The sequence below is a fragment of the Pezoporus wallicus genome, unplaced genomic scaffold, assembly GCF_028554395.1.
Source record: "Pezoporus wallicus isolate ANWC-B61680 ecotype Strahan unplaced genomic scaffold, APGP_CSIRO_Pwel_v1 contig_6464, whole genome shotgun sequence".
Classification (NCBI taxonomy): Eukaryota; Metazoa; Chordata; class Aves; order Psittaciformes; family Psittacidae; genus Pezoporus; species Pezoporus wallicus.
Window position 1 is genome coordinate 3,847,230 of NW_026642130.1, and position 27,940 is coordinate 3,875,169.

Below are 27,940 nucleotides of genomic sequence, written 5' to 3' on the forward strand. Positions count from 1 at the left end.
GACGGGGCCTTGGGTGAGATGGTTTAGTGTGAGGTGTCCCTGCCCGTGGCCCAGAGGTTGGAACTAGATGATCTTAAGGTCCTTTCCAACCCTAACTGTTCTGTATTTCTATAATTCTATGATTCTATGTCCCTGGAAAGGCTGAGATGTTTCTGAAATATGAGTTTCCCATATACAGATGAGGTAAAAGTGATATGATCGTCACTGAGATCCAGCATGTCGAATAACATTTTTCTCCATTCTCTGACTGTATTTTCACAAACTTACTTTTTATACTTATGCCTTAAGAGTTGTTTCCATTGTGGTACTAGAGTATGATATTTGGTATGTGCTGAAGTGACACGTACAGAATTGTGCTACTTTTTAGGTGCAGTTCAGGCAAGGAGGTAGTAATACAGAGAATTTTTTACAATTTCTGTTCTGGTTCCAGGTATGCTCACAAGAAGCACATATGCTGAGAGTTGATAAAAACAACTGCTATGGTACAAGTCCAAGTCTTATCTGTTGAGAATAAAAGTTCTTCAGCAGTTAACTCACATGACAAAGACTTTAAACACAGACTTTTGAACAAATGTGATGTAGTAACTTTAACAGTCTTATGGCTTGTGAAGAAAGAACATTTTTGCTATTTTAAATGTGCCAACTGCAGTAGTCACATCTAATTTGGCTGCCTGAGAATCAGCCTCTCGGCTGAGCAAAACTAAAGGTCTTTCACTTTCAGTATCGCAAAGTCTTACTGAGAGCCTAAATATTACCTGGTTTTCTCCATCTATTGGAGAAAAATTCTGCCATAAATCTTACCTTACTCATGTCCTTAAAATACCATACCTACAATAGCAAAAGTTTAAGCAGCTAAAGCTAAGACTTCATGCTAAATAGAAAACAAGAGTTGGAAACCTTGACATGCCATTAGAAATTTATGTTGTCAGAATAGCCAATTAATGCCCAAGAAACAAAACTGTACAAAGATGCTTAAGCAAGACCAAGCAACAAAAGGTCATCAGAACAGAGACAGGACAAGGATGCTCCCCTGGGCTGCTCCTGGCTCTTCTAAGCCAGGTTGCCAAAAATTGGATTCCTCTAAGTGTAAGAGCCACAGTTAAACTATGACAAACAGGAGATGATCTTCCTTATTAAGAAGCTACTTGACAGCTACTGTCACCGCTCCAGGCTGCAAGATACATAACCTCCATGCTTCAGTCTCACCGACTGCAACACAGAGATAAACTGACACAGTCAGGGCAAGGAAGATTAATTAGTGAACATTGAGAAAGAGCCTATGAAGCACTAAGACCTGTTAATTATAATATCACATTTGGTAGCCACACCTCCAGCATAATGATATCTCAGTTTAACCACAAGTCAAGAGGACGCGGGGCAGCAGGAGATATAAGTGAGGAAATGACACTCCCTCCTGCGCCAACCCACTGGTGATGTCTGAAGGTTCATGGGCTGCTCAATAGGCTCAGTTGCCTGGTCTTGATCCTGCACAATGCAGTCATTGAGCTGTTCCCTAGGACTAACAGATATTCTGACACCCACATCAATAACAAGTCTTGAAGAAAGGCAATTTTTAGGAGAAGTTGAAGTAATAAGTTGGCATGGAAATAATCTCATGGCCCGTGTTAACTATCCATTATGTCACTGTTGTGCTCAATACATGCGTAACTGAAAATGACTCCTTAAAATGATTATTGTCAGATTTTGGGGCTTTTCCACAGTAACAGAAATGATCATTTCAAATTAAATTACATTTTTGTCTTTCTGTTTTGCATCATTTGCTCTGCTTTCTTCTCTTATTGAACTTCTGCATAAAGTGATGGAAGTAAGGGAGAAAAACCCAAGATGCCAAACTAAAATCAAATTAAGGCCTTTATTTGTTTTGTTGACAATTTTTTAACTAAATACAAGATTTTTTAATCTTATTCATTGACTTTAAACTACCAATTTTTATCTTAGGGCATGCATAAACATTCACTTATCTTCTTTTAAAAGTCCTTTCCCAATGCAAAATTCTAAAAACCTATACTGAATATAACAGTGGAAGTATACGTTAAACCATCTTATTTTTATTTAGTGGTACACAGCATTCTTTGTGCAGGCATATATGATAACTCAGAATTCTCACAGAGTGATTCCTGAAAGGTCAGAAGCTGTTTATTTTGGCAAAAATTGAAACGTAGCCATCGTCATTTTTGCACAGGATTGAAACACTGAGGAGTAAGGGAGAATTTCTAAGCTTTACTGCTTTTAAAACACAGAAATTACACAAAACCATTAATTTGAAAGCAATAATAGCTTCAACTCTAGTGCAGATGTGGCTGTGCAACTCTGGTCTTATGATGGAGAAGACTTTCCTTCCTCACCCAGCAATGTATCAGAAAACATAAAAATATCTGATTTTTTTTTTTAATTAGACTTCTAAGTTAGTGCTTTGTTTTTATGAGTGGCTCCTGTGCAGGTGTCATTACTTCTTATGTCAAGAGATGTTTCTTAACATATTGGTTACCTTAAGTGACAAACCTGTTCTTTTTTACTTTCCTTTTGTATTGTGCAGGGGTAATGTATTAGTAATGAAAAACTGTGTTTGAGTAAAATGAGTACGTCTGAAAGAGAATTGATCTTTCTGATGAACATGAAATATCCTGGAAAATCCATCACATGGAACAGTTTAATCACTTATTTCAACCACAAGTTCTAACTTGTACTTTGCAGCATTTATCCCCGATTTGTGGCTTACAGGCAAGTCCCCTTCAAATTTTTTTCACTCCTATGCTTGACAACCCTCATTTCCTCTGCCTGATGAGGAGCACTGTTCAAGCAGAGTCCGACTGTTAGAATGGTTTATGGGAATATTTTTCTCAACTCAGAGGTGTGAAGAATCCTCACCTTCCAGCATCTCTGTGCTGGCTGAAGCTGAAGATTCTTTTTTAATATTGGAAATGTTAACAAAAAAAGCTATTTTGCTACTGAAAGCTAGGTATCCACCTAGGAAGAAGCTGGCAGGATGCTCCATTGGTATGCAAATACAGACTTCTCATTTACGTGCAGACTAACGTAAAGTTCTGCTTTCACCTTCTTAATCCATAAGGCAATTAAAATGTAATAATAAAAAATTCTAGCCATAAATACTTCCAGTAATTAGAAAAGCCTACTAATTGCTTGTGACAACAGCATATGTCACAGCAAGTCAGTTAATGCCTAGCAAGATTCAGGTGAAGATCTAGGAAGACCTAGTTTGCATATGTTCTAACTCTTCTAGAAGTGTATGAACAGCATCCTTTCTCTTGGTTTGAGGTAAAATTTGGGTATCTGAGATAATGGCAGGAAATGAGACAAACCCATCATGTCTAAAAGTCTGGTAAATCTGGACTCATTTTACTTTCAAGCCTTTCCAGTTCAAAATCAGGATTTTAGTCTCCTCCCTGCTATTTTTTCTAACACAGGCATTATTGTTGCAATTTGGTGGTTATCTGTCAGGCTTTCCTGGAATTCTGTGGTTTCGTGACTGTCTGGAATACTATTGTTGCAGGTTATATATTAATAGATATATTAATTGCAGGATGAGTGTTAACTATAAAAGTGAAGTTATAAACAAATGTCACCTTAGGATGTAGCATGCATTTCCAAAAAAAACCAGAAGAACTAATGCTATCTTACATTATATTGGTGAATATTTATTTTAAATTCTGTTTACAGCTCCAGTCATTTGTCATTAAGTGAGCTGAAATTAAGCCTCAAAAGAAGATATTCAGAAAAACAGAAAGTCTGCGATATCTGAGAAAACCAAAGAGCCCACTTGATTGGAAAAAGGAAAATCTAAAAGGGAATATGATTGGTCTCTACAAATACTAAAAAAGTAAAAAAACAAAAAAAAATCCCAAAACATAAGGACTGCTTGAGCCAATAGATATTCTTATCATAAGACATATATATACTGCGTTAATAAATACAGTGAAGAAAACAGTTTCTAAGCATTAAAACTGGTAAAGGTCAACAGCAGCTTTCCAAATGAGTGAAGAAAGATACAAAAGCTTTACAAATAGAGAAAAAAACATTTATGGAAGGGATTATGTGATAATCTACCTACAATTCCAGGAAAAGTCTTCAATGACCTAAAAATTTATCTGTGTTCCTAAACAGACAAATGCTGGGTGATTGAAGAGGCAGATAAAAAATTTTAATCAACATAAATGATGTGTTGGAAGCAGCCACCATGATTCTTCCACAGATTGTAGCAGAAGAGTGTTCATGAGGGAAATGAGTTTATAAATGGGAAAGGATAAAGGAGACAATGAGAAGGGAAAACAAACAAAAAAAAAAAGGAAAAGAAATGTATGAAGAACCAGGAGGGAAAAGTGAAATGAAAGCAAGCAGTAGAATGTAAAGGCAGGGAGAAAAGCCTGGGCGAGGCCATCCAAAAAATGTATAAAGTTTGCTGGACAGACAAAAATCACCATGAATGACCATCCAAGCCTAGTATTTAATAATGGGCATCAAGGAGTCTTTAGGGCACTGAGAGTATTCATAGGCTTCAATGTCCCTGACCAGCCTTCGCTGAACCCTCTCCTACCACCTGCCCATGGCCCCAGGAGCCCATTTTGGCTTAGCCTGTCTCATTTCAGGGTACCTGTCGATAGTCTTGCTTTTTGCCCTGCCTTCTTGGTGGCCTTGTATCATACTTTATGTAATCAGTAAACCTAAGAATGGGTGCTTTTGAAGTACAACAACAATCCAGACTAGTTTCACACAATATTGATCACAATAGGTCATGAAACAAGCTTAAATGTTTGGACCTTAGATTACTCCAGTAGCCTCATATTAACAGTCACTGCATATCTAGCTAAACAGATCAGCTGAACAAACCAGTAGAAAAAGGATTTTTACCCAGCGCCACATGAGTTATTTAATGCTGGGAAGCATACATTTTAGAAGTACCTGGAAAATGTTTAAGAAGAAGGTAGAATCTAATGAGCTATGGCATGAAAATTTGTATCTTATGCAGGTTGGTATCAACACTTCAAAGACTGGACTTCTCTTTGAAATTATTTTTCCTTATATACCCATATTTATATGTTCTCAATTCATTGTAGTACCTCCAGTACTGGCTTGTCCTGGAAGGGGTGTTGTGTTTTAGATAGTAGGCTGGGTTTCAGTTGTTAATTGAATTTCTGTTTGGCTCATTGAAAGGAAATCATAAATTCATCTTGTCAGTTCAATAGCACAGGACTACTTCTGGGTATGCAATGATTTAGTACCTACTTCCTGGTAACTAAAAAACAGTTATGTAAATTAATTATGAAGGTCACAAATCATGTCTTGCGTTTGGTCAGCATTCAAGCTACAAACAAAGAAGTCCCTACTTGCCTGATACTCAGACAACCGAAGGAGGTGTTATTTGTACATTGGAAAAACAAGCAATGAAGAAATTTCTGGTAGGAATTTTTTATGTACTGGCTGTTCTACCTATATTTGCCACTTGTGTCAAGGTCATACTGATTAGAACTTGTAGATCAGTGTACAAAAACCACAGTTTACATTGGGTTTTAACTTGTGGTGTGGCTCAGAGTTTGCATCACTCATTGAGTTATCAAAATCAGATAACTCTGTCTCTCTGTCCTAATCCTCATCTAGGTCAGACCAATTATTTAATGCATTGCCACTAAATGGCACTTTTCTGCTGTGCCACTAGAACATTAGAGCTTGGCCTCCGAGAGGCTGATGTTTATATAAATTATGAAAGTGCCACATATTGCAGGAGGTCTTCTGGGATCAGCTCCCTGGAGCCTATTTCCTACATCCTATAGACATCCTCTCTGATCTGGCTGCTATGGCTGGATTGTACAAAAGTAGCATTAGGAGCTATATTAGCTAAAGAGATTGAAGCTAACACATCTTTTCATTGAGGAATATTCCCTAACCGCCCCCTTTGACTCTTCATGCATGCATTGCAATTATTGCAGCAAACTTAGTATTATGAATCTGATTTAAGATTTTTGTGCCATTTGCGTACTCTGCAAGATTTAGTGGAGAGAGAAGTGCTTAACCTTCTCAATAGGAGGGCACAATGAGGTGGAATAAATGGGAACAGGCCCTCTTGCTGAAAAAGAAAGCATGTCAAATTTTCTGCAGTCATCACTCTGGTGATGTGGCTTTCCTTACTGTAAATGAACCGCACAGAACATTTATAGGAATAGCACAGAACTGTACTGAGCAAAATTGTAACTGTAAAGACTATTGGAGGCAAAAAAAAAAGGAGAATTTTTAAAGCTGAAAGGGGTTTATCTAGTTTTCAGCAAACAGGAAAATGTAAACCACAATATTTACAGATAATTTGATACATACTTTAAAACTGAAAAACATAGAAAACTGGTCAAAACTTGGTATGAGGAACAAAAGTTCTTGAGCCACAAGCCAGGGATTGCAAATCAACTTGACACAGACAAGGAAAAGATGAGAATGCACTTACCATTGCAGTTATATCACCTAATGTTGTCATACTCTAGAGTCATTGTCTCTCAAAAGCACTTTTTTTACCATTATTCCTCACAAGGAAATGGATCCTCACCTTAGTGCAAACTAAGGCACCTAAATTATTGTTTAAATTATTAAAGTGGTACGTGTGATCTGCACATAAGACCAGAAAAACATCCTGTATATGTCTAGACAAGATTTTCAACAAGGTGGCATTTGGAAGAAAGGGAGGAAAAACAAAACAAAACAAAAACACTATATAAATGGAACTGTTGGGGAAAGAAAAGAATTGGTACAGAAAGATCATATTACTTGTTACAAAGAATGAAACTAATAAGGGAAATCAGCATGTTGCACCATCTGTGCAGATTCACAGATGATCAGGGCTTTCAGTTCACTGAAATTTTATCACAACTGGCAGAGGAACATAGAGGGGAGTGCTAGAAACTGAAGACTCCTTTGCACATAATGTGATCCTCAGGTAAAAGGTAATTCAGGAGAATACATAACTTCCTTGACAATGGAAAACAACCCTTCACACTCTATGCTGCAAATAACTCTATAGCTAGTTTCCATTTAAATCTTGTTTTGAGAAATTTTTGGTTTTATTAACATGAATGTAACGAGAACACATTGAAGGCAACAAATCTAAATAAAGTGATATTGTAGAATATTTGCAACCCAAGAGAAACCTGAAGATATCTCAGATTGATATGCACTTGCGTTTGCAAATGCCAGTAACGAAAGCCATATCATGAAAGGTCTATATCATGCAAGGAGAAAAAGACTTTTTAACTTCCCTGACAAGTGCCCTTTCCTAGTGCTCTTCTGGAAAGATGCAAAGAGTAGAGTGAACACAAATACAGGCTCTAGGCTGGATTTTGAAACCTGGAGACAGACCTCAGTCAACTGAGATGATACATTGCCATGTCTGAAGTCATTTCCTTGACTTCCATTCAGAAGTTTAATACCTGCTTTCCTTTAGAGCAAGACTTAAGTAAGAGACTTCACACCGGCAGGAACATCTCTGTAAGAGCCACCTCAAGTGACCAGATACAATTAAGCACATAGGGCTGATGGGGAGCAAGAAAAAAACACTTATCACAAGGAAGGACAATAGACATACATGATTTGTCACTAAAATCTTTTGCAGGTAGCATCTGACAGTTAAAACATTCATCTCATTTTCATAACACTTCTTATTGCTTTTCCAGGATGATAGATAGGTAGGGCTTTAAGGCGTATGTAAAACATCCGTCTTCCCTGCAATAGTCCCTTTTTTATCACAAGAGCAGTACAAACTAGCCCTTGTGTCAGGGAGAACGAACCCTGTTATCTCTTGCAAACAGTCCACCACACTCCTCTTCAACAAGGTATGCTTTAGCCAAACACAGCTTAACTGGATGTAATTCTCTGGTAATTCTCCTGCAGCTAGAGTTGTCAGTCCTTTTTGCTTAAAGTTAGTAATACCTGAAGTTAACTGTTGACAGAATAAGCCTCATTAATGGTGAGAGATACGTGTTTCATTTAGTTAGAAGAACAAATATTGGAATACATAAATATTGGAATACAATTTCTTCTGAGTCCCTATTAGCATATAAATCACTTGTACGTGTATATATCTCGGCTGCTGGGAAAATAGCTAAGTTGCTCTTTCTGGCCAAATAAAAAAAGAGAAAAGAAAAAGGAGTGGAGGCAGGAGGAAGGAAAGCTGGGCATTGGGCAAGCTGTTCAGAAGGCAACGTGAGGTTTGTTAAATGTAATTCTTAAGAACTGTGTATTCCACTTACACTGGTACATCAGCTTTCTGGCATGTAAATGCTGAAGAACAGCTTTTATTTGTACTCTTAGGTAACAGACCCCCATCTTGTGCACTTCACAGGCCATATATATTACAGCAGAGAAAAAGAGCACATTTGGCAAGTCCTTGAAAATCTTGTTTGAAAAGCTTGGTCCTGAGTCAAGTTTCTAGAGTTTGGATGCTTAAATCTGAACTCTTTATCAAAAGCTTGTATAATAATCAATGAAGGGAAATGAGAATTATATATATTTTTCTAAGACAACTGTTCAAGAGAATTAAGATCAATCCTTTTGTTTAAATGTACATAATTTTCCACTAACTACAAAGGCAGCATAACGTGACCAACAGACGTGCATGAATACTCTTTCAATATAGATTGTGTGTCTGTGTGTGTGCCATTTTGTACCTGCATGAAATTTAATATATAAAGTAATAATCTCAGAGAAAGACCTAATTGAAGGAACTTGACCCATTTAAAAATTTATTAAAAGTCACTTTCCCCAGTGAGAATTCAACAGAGAGCCTTTTCTGCACCCCTGAAAGGACTTTATATAAGGATTGCACACATATCATGTGAGATATTCACTGAGCAAAACAATACATAATGAATAATGCAAGATATTCATGGCTGAGCTATGGGTAAAAAACAATGAACTTTGCTCATGATTTTGTTCTTTTTTTCTCACTTCCTGTAAAAATGAAGGGGCTCACAGGACCTTACAAACATTGCCTTATCCTGTGGTACAGCAAGGATGAGCAATAGCTTTTTAACAAAGCTCTACTTCCGCTCTTTGAGCTGTTCAAATGAAATAGAATCACTAGAAACATAAAATACACTTATGCTTATTTTAGCTTTGCCACTTGCAAGTTTGATTCTGTGCTAGACTGATAACGTTCCTCTTACTTTTGTCCACTCTTAAGATTACAAGAGCTGTGTCAAGCAGGCTTAGTCCAGGAGTTACCATGAAAAGGGCAACATTCCTGAAAGGTGCCTTGCCAACCTGCTTGGCAAATTAGATTGATAAATATTGATAAAATTGGCCTCAGGACCAGAGAAAAGGTCCTGGCACTGCTCAGTACACCAGTATAGATGTACCTTAAAAAGAAATGAGTTTTTTAAATCTCGTAGCATGTGAGTAATTTTCCAACAGTAGTCTCAACAGGACAGCAGCTAAATTTAGCACCAACTCCCAGCGTTGGCAGATTATGCTGATTTTTGTACTTAAGGATTGACGTGCAATTTTATTGCAGTATCTTGGCACTACTACTTCATGACCAAGTAATGTACTACTGCAGCATCATCCATTTTTTTAACACATAAAATTTTCATTAAATAAAGGCTCATATGGTACAATTTTGGCCTCTCTTCTGAATACTGGATTAACAGAGGACAAGTTAGTATCACATAAATAAAATAAAAACTTTCAAAGGGGCAAGGCAAATTTTGACAAGCAATGTGAATCTCAAGAACAAGTGATCACTCAACAGAAATCTAAGTGAAATATAATTTGTTCATTCATGAGAAAGTTTACAAACTGACTTTTTTAAAACCATTTAGATTTGGTCTTTGAACTATTTTTATTGTCTAAGGAATAATAAAAGCTAAGGAAAACGCAAAAAAAACCACAAAAATTAAAATTGAAAATCTGAGCTCTTTTTTCTAATTCCTCTTTTTAATAATCTTCAACTTTATTTTTTTACAACTAGGAGTATTCTTTTTTCTCCTGATGTCTAATTACTTTTATTTAATTAGAATTCACAGTAAGAACATGTGCTCTGAGTACTTCATTCACTGTGAAATAAGAACTTCCACACTCTGCTGAAAGAAATTCTCTTTATCATATCCCATATGAAGAGATAGGATATTATCCATATTTCATAGAAGATGAAAAACTATCTACCTCTTAAAATGAAATCTACAACTTGAAGGAATTATTTGCTACCAGAAACACAACTGATTGAAGCTGTGCTCCTTACTACATGCAGCAAACCAGTCTCTGAGATTTTCTTATAGGCTGTTTCCTTTTTAAAATACTTACAAGACAGTGAGAAGCATATCTGTGGCTAAATGAGCTCGCGTGAATTACCAGTTGAAAAACTAAATGTAAACCAGCATTTCATGCACAGAAATAGCCTGGGAAATAGAAAATACTATATTGACCCATACTGTTTCCCTCCCATAGTGGGTGTGACGGTGTGCTTGGGTTTTTCTTTTTTTTTTCTTGCTATAACGCCCAGATCCACTGAATTAGTACCCACTTAAAGCAAGTGCCTTTTATCAGGCTCTCACAACCAACTACTCCCCTGCAATGCCTTCAGCTCCTGACATCAACATGAGGTTCAAGTTTTCAGCTGTGGCTCTTCTTCTGGAAGTGATCATCATTGTTTTGTTTGGGATATTTGTGGAATATCGAGAAGATAATAACCCTGAAATTTTATACCCAAGTAAGTGTTGCTGTCTAGCATTTATAGAAGTTATAATTTCTTTAAACTAATCCTAAATAAGATTTCTGACTAACCTACTAGGCCTACCAATATAGCTAGAAAAGAAAGGCATGCTTTGGGGCAAACAAACTTTTTCTGAAGTGTGAAAGCAGCAAGCTTCAAAGGCAAATTCAAGCTGAGCACATATAAAATTCTGAAAGTATTTTGGATTCTGAAAGGTACTAAATTGACCTAACTGCTACAATCACCTCTTCTGGGACAAAAAAAGAATCCTGAAAATAGTTCTACTGTTTGCATAGCAGGTTAAAACTTGGAGAAATATTGATTGTTTTGAACAATTCTAGCACTTTCCTGAGATCGGTGGTAATGTTTCTTGCCTGATCTTCTATCTTGATTATGAAAATGAACAAAACATTTTATTTCTGTCATCCAGACTTCAAAAGGTTTTCTTATGAAAACATGGAAATTGGTCAACATATTCAAAATATTCATCATCATTATAAAATACATTTGCAGACTGCACAAAGGGCAATAGTTTTTGTCACAAGGTGGATAAGCCCCTCCTATCTTTCAAAGCACTGGCTCAACTGTAGACAGTAATGGTTCAGCCTGTAAACATTTCTCTTGATGTGTTGCTCTGCAAATGCTTGATCAAGTTCAGCGGAAAAGTTTTGGCCTCAGACATAGTTGCTGACTTCTTACACCTTATTCCTCCTCACACAAAGATCAGACTGTAAATAAACAGAAAAATAAGTATACAGAGGAGTAGCCTGTGTCTTGCTGGTAGCATTGAAGGTTTAACAACTTGTAGTCTGATTGCAGCCTTCTTAGTGAGGATCATAACATTGACTTCCTTGCCGGCATGTAGTATTGATGTAATTTTGAATGTATCCCTTTTTTTATCTTTCCAACTGTCTTTTCAGTGACTGTTACAAAGGAATGTAATCTCATGGTCACTTCACCCCCTAGCAGTCCTGGGCTGTCTATTCTCAAACAGAGAAATGTCTACTGGAGAGGACAGTGAATGCATGAAATTATTCCACTCCAGATGCAAGTCAGCTGATGGGGCTAATTAATCATGTTTGGGTTAACTCCACTAAAATCCAGCAGTATCTCCAAGAAATAGTAACTTAGGTTATGTTAAAGCCCATTTTCTTTCTGAGACGTAGCTTAGCCATGTCCATGATTAAGTCCAAACTTAAACAGGGGAAGTTTGGACTGGATATAAGGAAGAAGTTCTTTACTGTAAGGGTGGTGAGGCACTGGAATGGGTTGCCCAGGGAAGTTGTGAATGCTCCATCCCTGGCAGTGTTCAAGGCCAGGTTGGACAGAGCCTTGGGTGAGATGGTTTAGTGTGAGGTGTCCCTGCCCATGGCAGGGGGGTTGGAACTAGATGATCTTAAGGTCCTTACCAACCCTAACTATTCTATGATTCTATGATTCTATGATATTGAACTATTGCAGTCCCTAAATTAGGTCATCCAATATATAGACAGTATATTGGGAATGATCCTTGGTCCACTGTGACCTAGGAGGTGATAGTAAGCCTAGGCAAAAACTGTGCCAGAAACCACACTAATAACTGGACATCACAGATAATTCTATTCAGGCACTGTCATTTTATTAATATAGCTATTGCCTAATACCCTTGTCCACCTACCTCTTTTCTGATTTTACCCCAAAACAACACAACAACCGATACAGCCAGAGAACAATAGCTTTTTGGGCATCTCTGTAAAATTTGGTAAACCTGAAGGATGCTATCTAGGAAATGGGTCCTTAAGACTCAGATTACGGTCTTTTCACACCACAAGAACAGAGAAAATTATCTTTTCTCGTTTGAATGTCATGTGCACTAGCTCTGGTACAAAAATGACCTGCATTTTCATGGAGTCTTCCTTACTAAGGAAAATGAAGAAAGGTACATAGGATCCTCATGCCAGTAATTTAAGTCTTCAGTGGTCCTTTAAAACATGTAGTGCATTTCTTAGTAAACATCGAGTCTTCTGGATGAAGATTGTCTATGCCACATGCATTACCATGGGTATTGTGATCCCTGGGAGCTCCTGGGATAGTCTGTTCTCACACTTAACAAAACTCTCCCCCAGCCCTGCTTTTTTTTTACATTTAATATCCTCTTTTTGAAAATACATCAGAGAGAGGGCAGAAGCCTCATCAACATCACAGAGGAAAGAATTCTTCTCACCAGATCCCAACACTGAAGTACAGTAATCTACCCAGTTAGGGATCACCCACAGTTATTCCTTCCCTAATATGAGAGTCTAAAATATTTGGGAGAAATTACCTGCTGGCTCCCATGCCTTCCTATGAAGGTGGTGTATTATCTGCACACTGTCCCCCAGCCATATACACTGCTGAACTACTAGCAAGCTCCTGGCATGGTTTTGGTTTATTGTGCTGATTTCAACTGGGATGGAGTTAATTTTCTTCTTAGCAGCAGGTAGAGTGCTGTGTTTTGTCTTTAGTCTGAGAACAATGCTGGTAAAACACTGATGGTTTTAGTTATTGCTACATAATGCTTGCCCAGATCAAGGACTTTTCAGTCTCTCATACTCTGCCAGTGATGAGGGGCACAAGAAGCCAGCAGGGAGCAGAGACAGGACACGTGACCCAGACTAACCAAAGGGGTATTCCATACCACAGCATTTCATGCCCAGTATATAAAGCAGGGGGAGTTGGCAGGAGGTGCTGGTTACTTCTTGAGGATGGGCTGGGCATCCATCAGTGGGTGGTGAGCAATTGTATTGTGTTTTATACTGTTTGTTGTTTTTTCATTCTTTCTCTCTCTCTTGTTTTGATATTTCCCTTTTCATTATTATTAGTAGTAGTAGTAATATGAGTATTATGTCTTACCTTATTTTAATTATTAATTATTTAATTATTAAACTTATCTCAATCCATGGGGTTTACCTTCTTTAAAATTCTCCTCCCCTATTAGGCAGGGGATGTGAGTGAGAGGTACTTAGTTGCAAGTTGCTGGGTCAAACAAGCACCTTGATCTCCTCTTAGGTACGGCTTTAGACATAGCACAGGTTAAGGGACTATTCTCAATAAATGGAACAGGTGGGAACAGTGTTTTGGGAGAGAAGAGCATGTAGCTGTACAGGTGTAATTTGCCTAATATGCCATTTGCCCTTTGAGCAGGCTGTTCAGGTCACCAGTAGAGACATAAACTGAGTACACCAGTAGAGACATAAACTGAGCAAACACCACAGATTTAGTGTTGGAGTTTTTGATGCTGATTTAAAAGAGCTGATGGATCTCATTCACAGGGACCGGAATAAAAGCAAGATATCCTTACACCCATGTTTTCACTTTTAGGCCCTCTGCCTCTCAAAATTCCCTGCCTAGAAAATGCACCCAAGAGCACAATTTGTCTGAGGACCCAGCAAAAAGTTAGTGCTATGGTTTTACAGATGTATTAGGACATACCCTGTGCCAGGACTTCCCCTGAATTCACAAAACAATGGATTCAAACTGCTTCCCATTCTATTCCCAGAGGTGTTAACCCATCTGTACCTCATAGGTTTAGTTGTTTCCACCAGAGGCCAATTTATATTCTCAGAACTGTAGTGCAGGGCTTCCTTTTATATGTCTTAAATACCTCAGCACCATGAAACAAAGCTGTTTCAGCATTTTTGGACTGAAGGAAGATGAAAATAATAATTGAAGATCACCACAGTTTTGCACTCAGGTAAGGAGGGCTGAGCTGAGATCATTCCCAAAGCATAACTTTGCATTATATCTATTTCTGGTGAATGCAGAAAGCATAGCATACGGATGGACAACTTCAGGTGTGCTGTGCCGCTAGAATGGCAGGACAAGGGCATCTGACAAGCAAGCACTCTTAGAGGATGTCTTTAGTACTGGTGTCCTGTACGTAACGTCCTGTGATTGATCCATCACTCATGGCATAGGAAAACTTATGCACCCCTCTTGTTCGGGGTTCCACAGTCTACTTATTTTAGGCAGAGCAAAATCATGTATTTAGTATAAACCCAGATGCCACAAGCATCTTTGCATTGAGACAGAAAAACATGTGGGAACCCTGCAGTGGAATCAATACACTGGTCATGGGCAGCTTTGAAGAATCATGTGCAGTGTGCTTTTGAAACCTATTCTTTTGCTCACATGTAGGCTCAGGTTACTTAAACATTAAAGCATCTTTTTACTAATCTGGACATGATTTACTAAGACGTGGTATACACGAGTGGGAATGTTTCAGTGAGAAAAATTTACTTGCTTTGTCTGCAATGCAAGTAAATTGTTAATGGCTAGCTGTTAACATTAATGTTAATAATTGTAACCAGGAGATTGCAAACAAGAGCAAGTAATAAGCTAACAAACAATAATACCCTCTAGGAGACTGGAAAAATTTTCTTACCCAAAGCTGACTACCCTGAATGGGCAAAACTAAAACTATACAGGAAATTTCATGGCATAGGCTGATGAAATAATAAAAAGAAAGGAGTAGGTAATTTTCAAACGTGCCCCTCATTTTGTGCACGAAACTCAAGCGTAATATAAAGTGAACACTGCTGAAGTTGTGTACCACTTTGACTTCCATTTTCTTCTGCCAAAGTCAAACAAAAAGGCTACTTTTGTAGGTATCGCTGTGTAGCTTCTATGGGTTTGCCCTCTAGCTCGGTATTTTTTTTTTTTTTGTAACATTAACAAGCTCTTAATAAAGTAGTTTTACAAAAGTCAGACAAATAAACAGGGCCACTTGTCAAATACAAAGGTGCTGATCCTACAGGTTACTAGGTGAACAGTTACTCATAGAAAGTTATTTTAAACATAATAAAAAAAGCTTGTTCATCATCCAGTTTCCACTTATCCTCAAAAAAGAGGGAAATCAAGCTTGGGTTATGCCCTCCTTTATTTGAAAAGAGATCTCTTATGTGACCTGTCAAGATATTTTTGTCCCACTTAAAAACAAAACCTGGGTAATTACCTATACCTGAAATCATCATGATGGTGGTATAGGAAGGCTATCCACTCAGATCTACCAGCACTAACCACTGCTGCATGTCTTCTAAGACATTTGAAGGAGAGGTGCTCTAGATGTGCAGTCCACCACCATAGTCAAGTCAGGCAGGAAGAGAGTTCTGTGTTCCTGTGACACAGGCTGTTGCAAGCTGGGAGGGTGCACAGACAGATGTACCCGTCAAATTATCTTGTACTTTAATATCCTTTTCCTAAACACCACCCCCCCTGCCCCATCACCACCACCACTCCCCCTGACACAGGAATATGGGAAGATTAAGCTGTGTTTTGGATTCTGCATCCCCTAAGCTACTAAAGACTTTGCTGCTGATAGGATGAGGAAGGTTGTATTAGCATGGTTTGGATTGTCCCCAGCCGTATTTTTTCATCTCTTGCCAGGTCCTCTCAAGTAAGGAAATACGTTGAGCTCTAACCAAGACAATTAACTTGACACAGCATTTCAATACAAAATATACAAGTATATCAAAAGCAGAAGCCTAAATGGGGAGGATAAGTTAATTGTGCATCTTTTAAAATAAGTAATAAGCACAACACAAGAGTTTGGATGGTGGGTCTGGAAATGGAGTAACATGGAGGAAAATAGGAAGCTTTCAAAGGACTACAAGGGCCTCAAGAATCCCATCACTGGCTATTATTGAAGTCAGGAAATAAATGTGAAAATGTCCAGCCTAAAGAGGAAGAAAAAGGGTTGGGGATGTCTGCAAACCTACTGCATTTCTATGCTGTTCCTTAGATGTGTGAAGGATCTTACTTTAAGCATGTATGTATTTCCTTGCTAGGTCAGGGCTGGAATATGACAGTGCAAATATAATTGAGTTTATTAGGAATCTTCAGTAACTTATTATACTTCTGGGCCCTCTTTTGGCTAAACTTGGTAATGCATATAGCAAAACTATAGGTAACTAGGAAATGTAACTTCAAGCCAAATATTATACTAACAAACCCAATGTCCCAAGTTTTTCCTGTGTATTTCCATGTAAGAGGCAATGAAATAGAAATGAAATGAAACAGTTTCTGTATACTGAGGTTCTTACTAACAATAACATCAGAGAAAGATTCAATTACAAAACTCAAGCATGTTTGGTAGTGTCCATTAAGTCACACAAAACAACAGTTCAGAGTGACAGATATATTTTAAAATATAAAATACTCATGTTGTGGTGATAAACTCAGTTTGTATTAAAAAGCCTAATAAAGTAAATTAAAAAAATAAAAAGCTTTTAAAATACTGCAAAAACAACTACCTAGATGAAATCCATATTTGGAAGGAAAAAGCATATTTGAAGGAGGGCTAAGTATATGCCGATTAGCAATATTAATTTGCTAGTTTAGACATTATCTCAAATGCCTTCTTCTTTTACACATGGAAAGAAATCAATCTCTTGGACAGTAATTTTTAGGGATCAGAAACATTATCTTTCACTGAGTCAAGTAGCACTCTACCAAGCAAATCTCATGTCAATTTTGGAGTTAGCCAGAACATGTTGAATGTGACAAGCTTTGTTTGAGAGGGAAGAGAACTCTGTAAGGACATGAAGCTGTGATATTACAGGTAGCTTCATACACAGAGAACAACTCCAAATATACCAAGTTTTCTAGTATAGAGACCAAGTGTTCTATCCACAATGACATAGCAAAGAATAAAATCTGTAACTGGGTCTTGCATTTTCCAGACACTCAATCTTCAACTATTAGACTGGTTATGAAGAAGGAAAGTACAGATCACACTGATGACATGAGTTGGAACTCTTTTATTTTCTGTTAAATCCTCATTTGTCCCTAGCTTGCTTCCCTTTGCTCTTCAGAGTCACTACACAGTCATGTTTTCCCTTCAGTCTTTCAGGATGTCCATGTGATGATATTTGTTGGGTTTGGTTTCCTGATGACCTTTCTGAAGAAATATGGATTCAGCAGTGTTGGTATCAGCATGCTCCTTGCTGCCTTTGGTCTCCAGTGGGGAACCCTCGTGCAAGGATTTTGGCACATGCAAGAAGGGAAAATTCATGTTGGCAGCAAGAGGTACATGTGAATTTACCAAAACTGACAATTCTATCTGTAAAGATAACAGGGGAAGCCCTAAACTACAATACCTATGGGATCAAACTGTAAGTTCACTGAAATTTGTTTGAGCCTTACTGTCCACCTTTTGACATTCATCTGACCTTCACCTCTAAAGGGGGCAACATGTGCACCGGGCCAAGGGAACCAAAGTGTGGGATGAAATTACATGTAGAGACTACTCTCAATCTCTGGAGCTGTGGAAGCTGGAAGAATTCCTGCAGTAACACAGCATCTCCTGCAGCCAGCAGGCATGAAAGGATCTGCCCTTCCACAACACATGGAAGAGTGTCTGGAATGTGGCTGGAATAGTACATCTATCCACTCATAAGATTTTCTCCTACTTCTCAAGGAATGATTTGCATGAGTACCATACTGCAGTAGGTTTTGGACCCCAGTCATGGAATAAGAGACCTCATGAGCAATGTCCCTAGACACTTTTACCCCTTCCATTCATCTGTCTTGCTTCTGCCAAGGTGTTTTCCACATCTGCAGTTCTTTTTTTCTGAGACAACTTGTAGATAATTTTGAAAGGAACAACATCCAAACATTACTGAGGGACAAGCAGAAATAAATAGTATCTTAATGCTTACAGATCTGCATTTGTAGAGGGATCCGTAAATTAATGCCCTTCCGTGCTGCAAGGTTTTGACCAGTTTGTGGCTTTATCTTTGCCATTCCCCATGACCAGGTAACACCAGTCCTTCCTGACAGCCAATGCAAACATTATGCACAGTGATAGAAAGTCATGCAAGGCTTTTGAAATTAGATAGACCATCTGACCAAATCTGTAAGCTCCCTATCCTCTTTGAAGTTCCAGTGACAGAGCTGAAAACATTTCTGCACATCTGAAATACATATCTCATCTGACTTTTCACTGTAATTTCAACCAGCTAAGAATATATATAGTATAAACAGGAGATAACATTCCCAAACTTCTTCCTCAGTAGCTGAAAAGATCTCTACAAAATCCATCTGGAAAGGTTTGGCTTAATTTTTGTTCCCAAAGATGATCTTAATAATTGTATATCTGAAGACATAAAATTCTATCATTTTAATGATACGGCAGGTTTGATATTACAGCCTTCTTTCAGGTCTCTTTAAACTGATTTGGTTTTTTGTTTTCTATTAACTTCAGCATGATAAATTCAGACTTCAGTACAGCAACTGCTTTGATTTCATTTGGAGCAGTCCTGGGGAAGACAAGTCCTCTTCAGATGCTGATATTGACAATTCTGGAGATTACAATCTTTGCATGCAACGAACACCTAGTTACAGAAATATTTCAGGTACAATTTTTTAGAAATAATTATTTTCTGTTTGTAAAAAATGCTTTCACTTTGCAATACTTCCAGTTTTAATACTCTAGGTTTTAGTTTCTATCATAGAAAATAAACTATTAAGGTCATCCTGACGTTTCCTTCATTGAATCCTCATCTTTATGCTGTATAAAATCTGTGGCATTATTTTGGGTTCTTAATACAGGCTACAGATGTTGGAGCCTCAATGACCATCCATGCTTTTGGAGCTTATTTTGGTTTAGCCGTAACCCTGGTCTTGTGTCGTCCTGGTCTGAAAAAAAAACATGAAAATGAAGAATCTACCTATCAGTCGGACATATCTGCCATGATTGGTAAGCGATGTAATAGTGAATGCTGATCAGTTCTTCATCCCTCCTTCATTTCTACAATTTAATGATTGCTTATTATTACACTGCATCAATTTTCTTAAGTACATTCCTAGATGCATATCTGGTTTTGTCTGATGCATGCATAGCGTTTCCAGTGACACATAATTTTAGAGTTTTTCCTGTAGGAAAAATCAAATTAAAGATGCATTTCTACTGTGCATTTGTGGTGACTCAAGTTTTGTTAAATCTTCTGTTACAAGCAGTATTTCATAGAAGCTGGCCATAATTAAAATTATTGAACTGTGCCTGTCTCACTAAAGAACATTAGAAACCACACACTTACGTGTCTGTGAGACCTATTCTACACCTGTCTGTGAGATCTCTTCATAGATCAATTTACCAGTTAAAACTATCAATTATATCCATAGGGGATAAAGTATTTGCATGTGAACTGTCTTGCTAATGCACCCTATGCTGGTATGGTTTTCACAGTGGTGGTGAGCTTTTTAAAGTGAATGGGGCATGACAAGGGAATCATAATGCGTCAAAGTCTTCCAGTAGGATTTGATTAATACCACGTGTCCAAACCACAAATGCCAATGTCAAAAGCTTCTGCATAATCTATTATTTCTTCGAGCATTTTGGCAACTTCATGTTTCTTATTGATCATCTTCCTCATTTCTTGCAGCTAGTTCTGTTCTTTTGGATTTTTCACACTGAAATACCCTTGTGACTGAACAGTCTTTATTTCCTTTTGACTTCTATTCATCCAGGTACCTTGTTCCTTTGGCTTTTTTGGCCCAGTTTTAACTCTGCCACTGCATCTGAAAACATTTTCTATATTAAAGCAATTGTCAACACCTACTATTCCTTGGCCGCATGTACTGTTGTAACATTCGCCCTCTCCAGCCTGCTGGATCAAAGAGGCAAATTCAGTATGGTAAGAATCACATTACAACCTCTGATAAATCAAGTCACTCCTCTATAATAAGGATCATTAGGCAGATTTACAATATCCATGAAATATCTGGAGCCTTTGCTCATGCTGTGGGCAAAATTAGAGCTATTATATTTCTAAAAACTATAATGTAAGATTGGGTCCTGTGGCAACCCACCCTACTTCAGGTATGTGGTGATTCCTCAGTGTGATCACTGCATCTGGAGAGTGAAAAGCTCTTAGACATTACAGTGATGGTCCTGCTCCCTTGTTCTCTCTTATCCATGGAACCTGCTGGACCACAGGGGCACTAGTCCAACATTCAGGTGGACTTTTGGGTCTTATTCTAAAGATCCTATGTGAGTTACTGCATTGCCGTAGACAGAACAGGTCTCTCAAAGCAATGATCTGTTCTGTGGCAATCTCACAGTGCAGCTGCACAACAGGCAAAACAAACTACGATGAGGCTGCCAGACTGCCAACCGTTCATCTCCTTATCCTAAAATTCAGCCCCTATGTTTTCACACACTTCATTCCAGCAGTTGCTGGAAGTGCAATTTCCAGAAGTTGCTGGAAGAAGTGTATCTCTAAGCTCAGAGTGAGCAGGCATGGTTCCATGAGCTTGCAGAATTTGCTGCTGATGTAGGAGCAATTCTCTCTGGCTCAGCCTGGCTTTTTGAGAGGTCAGATGAATTTTGGTGACTTTGCAAAAATTGGTCTTCATTAAACTGGTCCCAGTTAAACTGGAGGAGAGCAGCATCAAACCAACACCCTGATCATGCAACAGAGAATCCTGTTTTAAATTCCTGTTCATTCTTCATTGAAAAAAATCTCACCTGAAGAAAAGGAAAACTTCCTTATGCAAAAAAGCCTTTAGTCACTCATCTCTAAAACAAGCCTCTGTTCCACATATATCAACTCTGTCTCTGTATACTCTTTGCAGGTTCTCATCCAAAATGCCACCTTGGCAGGAGGAGTAGCAGTGGGTACCTGTGCTGACTTGTCAATAAACCCTTTTATTGCCATGTGCATTGGGAGCATTGCTGGAATCATCTCTGTCCTTGGGTTCCACTTCCTGACTGTAAGTACTGAGGATCCAGCTCTGCTCTCATGTATTTATTGTTTATTTGGCTTTACTGGAGCTCCTTTAGTTTGCTAGAAAGAGAGTTTAGAACCTGGCTGGTATCACCAGTATAGACAGCAAACTCTAGATAACAGCAATTTTTAAATCAGTTGGGATTTAAATGTATGCTTATGAGCTAACTTCAGTCTATCACCTAGAAGCAGAGAAGGATCACAAAGACATTAGAGTTCACTAAAATTGGTATCTCTATTCAAGGAGCTGCCAAAAATCTTCCTCTAAATCCAGGAATAAGTGAAATAGGACTATTCACTCTTTTAAAATATCTAAATAGATCTGTAATCATAAGTACTTAAGAACTGCAAAATGGAATTATTTCATATTCAAAGTGTAGAAAAAAATATTCTGACTAAAATGAATTAAACTGGAATTTCCTGATGGAGAAACATTCTGGAAGAAATTACCCAGCAAGCAGACTCAGAACAAGTGTATGGGCTACTTAGCCACCTCTTTCAACTTTCATTGCAGTGGCTGAAAAGATTAAGTAGACCGTCCTGTGTTTTGCACCATTATATTTACGATGGTAGCTTGGAAATTTGTAACATGCTACCTCAAGACTTTGGTTTGTCTGCATATAAACAATTTCACAGTGAAGGGAAAGAAAACTTGGCTTATATCTAAACTTTGTGTACCTAAATTAATTGTTTCATATATTTCTGCACTACTTTCTTTCGCATATCATTCTAGAGATAATGGAAGACTATAAATTCACTATAAACTTCATCTTCCTCCTCATTTCAGCCTTTGTTGGCATCCAAGTTGAACATTCATGACACTTGTGGAGTTCATAATTTACATGGGTTACCTGGAATACTGGGAGGTATTGCTGGCATCGTAGTAACTGCAATAAATGAGGAAAATAGGTGAGTTACAGAGAGAAGAGAGAAAGGAGTCTATTGATTTTTAAAGGCTTATCCTAATTTTCCACCCTCCTTGAATCTAATTATGACTTTTTTTTTCAGAAATTGCATCTTTGATTTGATGTCAGACATTGTGTTCCGATTTAAATAGGACTGTTCTTGATATCCTGCCTTTAGCACACTGTTTATATGATAAGCTTCCTCCAAATTAAAAGTTCAAGTAAAAATAAATCTAAAACACCATAAAAACCAGCATACAGAACCATTCAAACATAGGTGAATCTTCAGCATGATTCTACAATTACACTGCTGGTAACTGAAAGATTTCCCAGAAATTAGCAAAATGGGCTATTTCAACTATCTTAAAGGACTCCAGAAAGGTAGAATAATGGCCTTTTGAAGGTCCTAATAACTTTTCCAAAAACCTTGTTTTCATCTGTAGTCTTAAAACAAAACCAAAATAAAATCATGATTTCTGTCTTGTACAGAGCAATGGCTCATATTTTCCTATGACCCACTTTGTCCAGCAGACAGCAAGTAAAATATTGTAAGAAAGACAAACTACCGGTCTCAAAATGCAATAACTACTTTTTGATTATCAATGGTTTGGTTTTCTGCCCTTTTCAGGCGAAATAGCCGCCTAACTCCTGGCATGCAGGCTGCTGCCCTGGGCAGCACAATCGGAATTGCACTGGCGGGTGGAGCACTGACAGGTCAGTATGACACACGAAGCAACTGAAATATGTGTGAATTTAGAGTTTTGTCCTTGGAGAATTCAATGTATGAACAATTTCATGTAAATAATACAAAATAGAAAAATAGAAAAATAGAAATAACGCATGATGGCAAACTGGCAGAAACTTAAATATGGAACAACAGTTTTCCAATAATTTTGACTTCAAATGAAGCCTAGATATCTTGCCGAATACATACTCCAAAGAAACTCCGTTCTATACACAGGAATAGTAAGACATTGTCATGGATTAAATTCTTCTCTTAAAAGTCTGAACAGAAACTAGTTTGAGATGAAGGCATATTCATTTAGGTGTTACATATTTCCATGTGACTGTGGATATTTTACAAACAAAAATCCAGGCTGAAACATAAAATTCCAGTCTGAAATCTGGGAAAGGTCTGAGCAATTAAAAACAAGCTCTTATTCATATTGACTTGAAGAAAACTGCATCAGTTCTCCTAATGAGTGACCAGGTGGTTGGGAATTTCTGAAGACTAGGAAATGAGTCAGAAAACATAGAAGACTCCCCATGTCACATCTGAGAAACATTTGGGCATTTTGTCCTTTTTTTTAACCTCTGATGCTGTTTTTCTGCAGGTGGAATTCTAAAGCTGCCTTTCTTGGGACAAGTGTCTGATCAGAACTGCTTTGACGACTCTGTTTTCTGGGAGGTAAGATACAACCTTTCTTTATTTTCATTATGTTGGAATACACGTGGCACCCTGCAGTCCTGCTTTCCTAGGGTTTGTGGCTTGCACATATAAGTCAACATTCAAAAATGCTTCTCTAGCTGAGGATGTGAAATCATCAAGACTACATTCAGGGTCTTTTTTGGACTGGCTAGCTTGTCATGCCATTACGTTGGACTAACCTTGAATATGAAGCAGAAACAGATCCAAAAAATTGAGACCTCAGTAGAGCTTTTCATGGCTTTTAAGCTCTTGCTGTGACAGGCATTATCTTCCATATTGTAGTCTAGACGCTCTATTTGCATTTTTGGGTAAATGGTGCTGCTTTTCTAGCATGATCTGGATTTTTATACTGAATGAAACATGCTCTAGGTGGCCCTTCCTCGGCAGGGGGTTGGACTAAATGATTTCCAGAGGCCTCTTCCAACCCTAACTATTCTGTAATTCTGTGAAATGTAGAGCTCTTCTTCAGTATTTGTAGGGCGAGTCTCTCTTAAGCCAAGGGGAAGCTCTTATGCTTCCTGGTTGAACAATCTGACCACTGAGGTTATCAGAAGAAGACAGCCCCCCGGCACTATTTTTTTATGCATGAAGACACAAGCAATGGGCTGAGAAACAAGTATATCTGAAATAGCCCTGTTAGGCTCCTTTTATGCTTTATGAAGGGATGGCTCTTCATCTGAATCCTTCCAGATATGTGTTAGGCTACATGAATTAAAACCCTGAAAACATCTATAATCCCCAGTGATAATGAAACACCTTTCATTGCCTACCTCAAATGTAGAGCTCTATACTGTACAGACCTAGATTTGCTCAATTGAGACACACATATATCTCTGACTTGGATGACAATCAAGTGCAGAGCAGAAATTCAGACATATATATTGCTTCTTGGCTAACTTAAGACATTCCCTGTACCATTTGTAGGCTTTCTGCATCTCCCTTCATTATAGACTGATGACAGGTTCTTAATTTGGGAAATCTGAATTTTATCCTTTACGCCAGGACAAACTCAGGAAGAAATACATGATATACATTCCCTTTAAATTATATATTGCGAACCAGAGGGATATTTTGTTAGTTTTTTTCATTAATTAAACTCCACTATGAACCAATCACTCAATCTGGCTTTTTGTCAGAGAGAGTTTGCAGTCTAAGGGGATAAGCTGTAGCAATGACAATCAGAAAAAAACAATTATTAGTGACAGGTCTGCAAGTTATTCTCCATTTGATCTTGGGAAAGTCAAAGCACTGTTTTTTGGCAAAACCTGAAATAGGCTGTCATATGTAATTAATAAAAATATCAGGAATATTAAAGTTCTTAAATGTGCTCAGAAATATTCTGAGTGAGATTTATCAGGTAATGGGAAGTGACATTGATAGTTAGCATACAGTTTTGTTTTACATTTCATTAGAGATGGTCACCTTATTCCTCTAGAGCTCTTTGAAAATTGCAGATATTAATTTTGAACTCTCACAGCTAACATCAGTGTTAAGGAATTCTTCTATTAAGAAAATCCTTATTTCATCCCTCAGAATTCAGAACTGGTGGTTCTTGTCAGGCTGCATCAATGTTAATAAACAGAAACATAATATATACAAATACAGTGATATTCTTGGTGCACTTTGGTCTCCTTATATGGCAAAAGTCTATATCTCATCAACTAAACTCTTCTCTGATTTTCATGGCAGGTTCCAGAAGAGAAGAAACCACAGGAAATTCACTCCAACAACTATGATGAGCACAGCAGATTTGAAGCCACCATGTAGAAAAAGTATTAATCTATAATATTTGCCTTAATGATGCTCTTTCAAGTTTCTAATGCTAAAAAAACAACTTACAAGTATTGTCCTAACCACACTAGGTTTTCAACAAGGAGCTGTAGGTAGCTATAATTTTAAAATATAAAACAAGCTTCATTGTAGAATACATAGTTATTATACCAAATTCAGGTGAATTAATGGGATCCTTCCAATATATTTGTTCATCAGAAAAACCCACCATAAACTGCTCTACAAAATTACCTATATTTTACCTTTTGTCACCACTGAATCAATATAGCCATTGAAACTTTTGTGTTTCAAGCCTACCACAGGATACCATACATAACTGCAATATTTCTGAGTTACAGTCACACCTGTGACTGCGTAGGGACTGCATAGGTGTAATCAAGAAGAAACAGATTGATATTGCTTATTTGGAATCTAACAAGCTTTTCACCAGAGCATCATAGATTAACTTTTTCAGAAAGTGTGTTGTCCTGGTTTTGAATGGGGGAGGAAACGCTCTGTATTTCAAAGATTGGTTATGACAAGAAAGAAAATGTTGAAATAATTTCCATGCCAAAGCACGGAAGGTAGTGATTACTCAGGTATACTAAGTAGCAATATTATTATCAAGATTCTTTGTTACTATGTTTATTGAAAGAGAGAAGAAAGTGAAATGATGAAAAAAATTGAATCTTGGTGTAGATTTATTTAGATTGCTCCAAGACACAATAGGGGAATTGAGTAAGGCTACGAAAAAAAAGGTAACAACATAATACTTCTTATTTTGTCCAACATTAATAAGTGGATAGTAGTACTGTTAATGTGAAAAGATACAAGCTGAACTAAATGCTAGCACCAAGAAAAAAAACATGAGTTCTTAGGAACTGATCAGAAAGCAACTGTATTCAACCTACAGAAGACTCAGTGAAGAACTTCTGTGTGGTGAGTCACTACTTTTGAAGTCACTGTCTCCTAAAACAAGAAAAAGCAGAAAGAAAAGTGTAGCTAAATTAAGATAAATTAACTCCATCCGAGGAATGATGATAATGGCTGCTCAACTAAGAGAGACAAAAACTGTGATATCTAAAGGAGCTCAGAGTTGCCAGTAGTTGGGAGCAGAGCTACATGTCTACGCCTACCTACCTGTGGTAATCCATTGAGAGGCAGTGGATGGGAGATGAAAATCTAACAGAAGGATTACAGTGCATCTAGGCATTAATCAGAAACAGACACTGTTGATCCAGAAGGACAAGCTACAGTGGATGAACTGTCAACACTGTTTTATATTACCAACTTATTTCAAGTCTTACTTAACAGATTTAAGAGGGAAAGAAACTCCTCTCATAACAGATATTTTCATTTCTGTTGATGCACTTTTTCCTTTAAACACTTTAGAAATTCTATGATTCTGAGATCCATATGTGTTTGCTTTCCTCCTGTGGTCTCCACTCTGCTATGATGGAGAGATGTTGATCACTCACAAACCAAAATTCATTCATTTTCTAGAAGCCTTAGAAAAGTGCCTCAGCTATGGACAGATGAATCCAGGCCTTACAGTTTGACCACCCTTCATGAAAAGTTTGGATATCTTGTTTCAGACTGTTCTTCACTCTGAACAGACTCTATGCAACAGACAGTGTACAAAGCTGTGTCATCAGGAAATTAAATACAGAGTTGTTGGCTTTAAACATTACTTTCTTTTTAATATGACTGTGTCCTTGAATTGTATGGCTTGTTTCTTCTAAGGTTATGTACCCTAATTTCTCACCTCCATACTTCAGATTCCAGTGGCATTTGGTTCTCTGTCTAAGGGTATTTTCTTTGGTTGGTTGTTCCTAAATTAATCAAAGCTTTGAATGCCCTGAGTCCATAGAGCTTCTTTCGTACATAGCTTCTGTGTAATATGTTACTGGACACTATGGAGAGGTGTCCAACCTTACAGCTTAAAATGTTTTGCTAAGAACTATTTTGCTCATCAATGAGGGAGCCACACACTGGCAGAAAAGGAAAGCAAGGAGTTAAACTAGACACAAGGTGAAGGATAAGCTTTGAGGATGGGGCTGAAACAAGAAGTTAAAATACAACTACTCTAAATTTGAGGTTCATGATGACTAGCATTTCTTTTTGTTCTCATAAACATTGCCAATGTTTTACTCTCTCCCAATAACACTCTTTTTGAGTTATCTTTGGTCTCAGTGTGACTTCTTTTTATATAAAAAAGCTTACATAGAATCATACAATCATAGAATAGTTAGGGTTGGAAAGGACTTTTACGTCATCTAGTTCAAACTCCCTGATATAAGTTGTTGGGTTTTTTTAAAGTGAGTAAAAATTCATTCATTTCTTAAGCTGTGCACAAAAATATCTGGAA

The 27,940-nt window shown here is 37.7% G+C and overlaps 1 protein-coding gene across 1 annotated transcript; it reads left to right on the forward strand.

The window, feature by feature from the left end:
- Window positions 1-10,536: 10,536 nt before the first annotated feature.
- On the forward strand, window positions 10,537-25,796 carry RHAG (Rh associated glycoprotein). The gene is made up of 10 exons (XM_057427525.1): window positions 10,537-10,720; window positions 17,584-17,767; window positions 18,945-19,095; window positions 19,292-19,439; window positions 20,210-20,376; window positions 21,317-21,454; window positions 22,256-22,377; window positions 23,002-23,087; window positions 23,708-23,781; window positions 25,492-25,796. Exons 1-10 carry the CDS (start codon window positions 10,585-10,587, stop codon window positions 25,567-25,569), a joined length of 1,284 nt encoding a protein of 427 aa, XP_057283508.1. The 5' UTR covers window positions 10,537-10,584; the 3' UTR covers window positions 25,570-25,796.
- The last annotated feature ends 2,144 nt before the right edge of the window (window positions 25,797-27,940 follow it).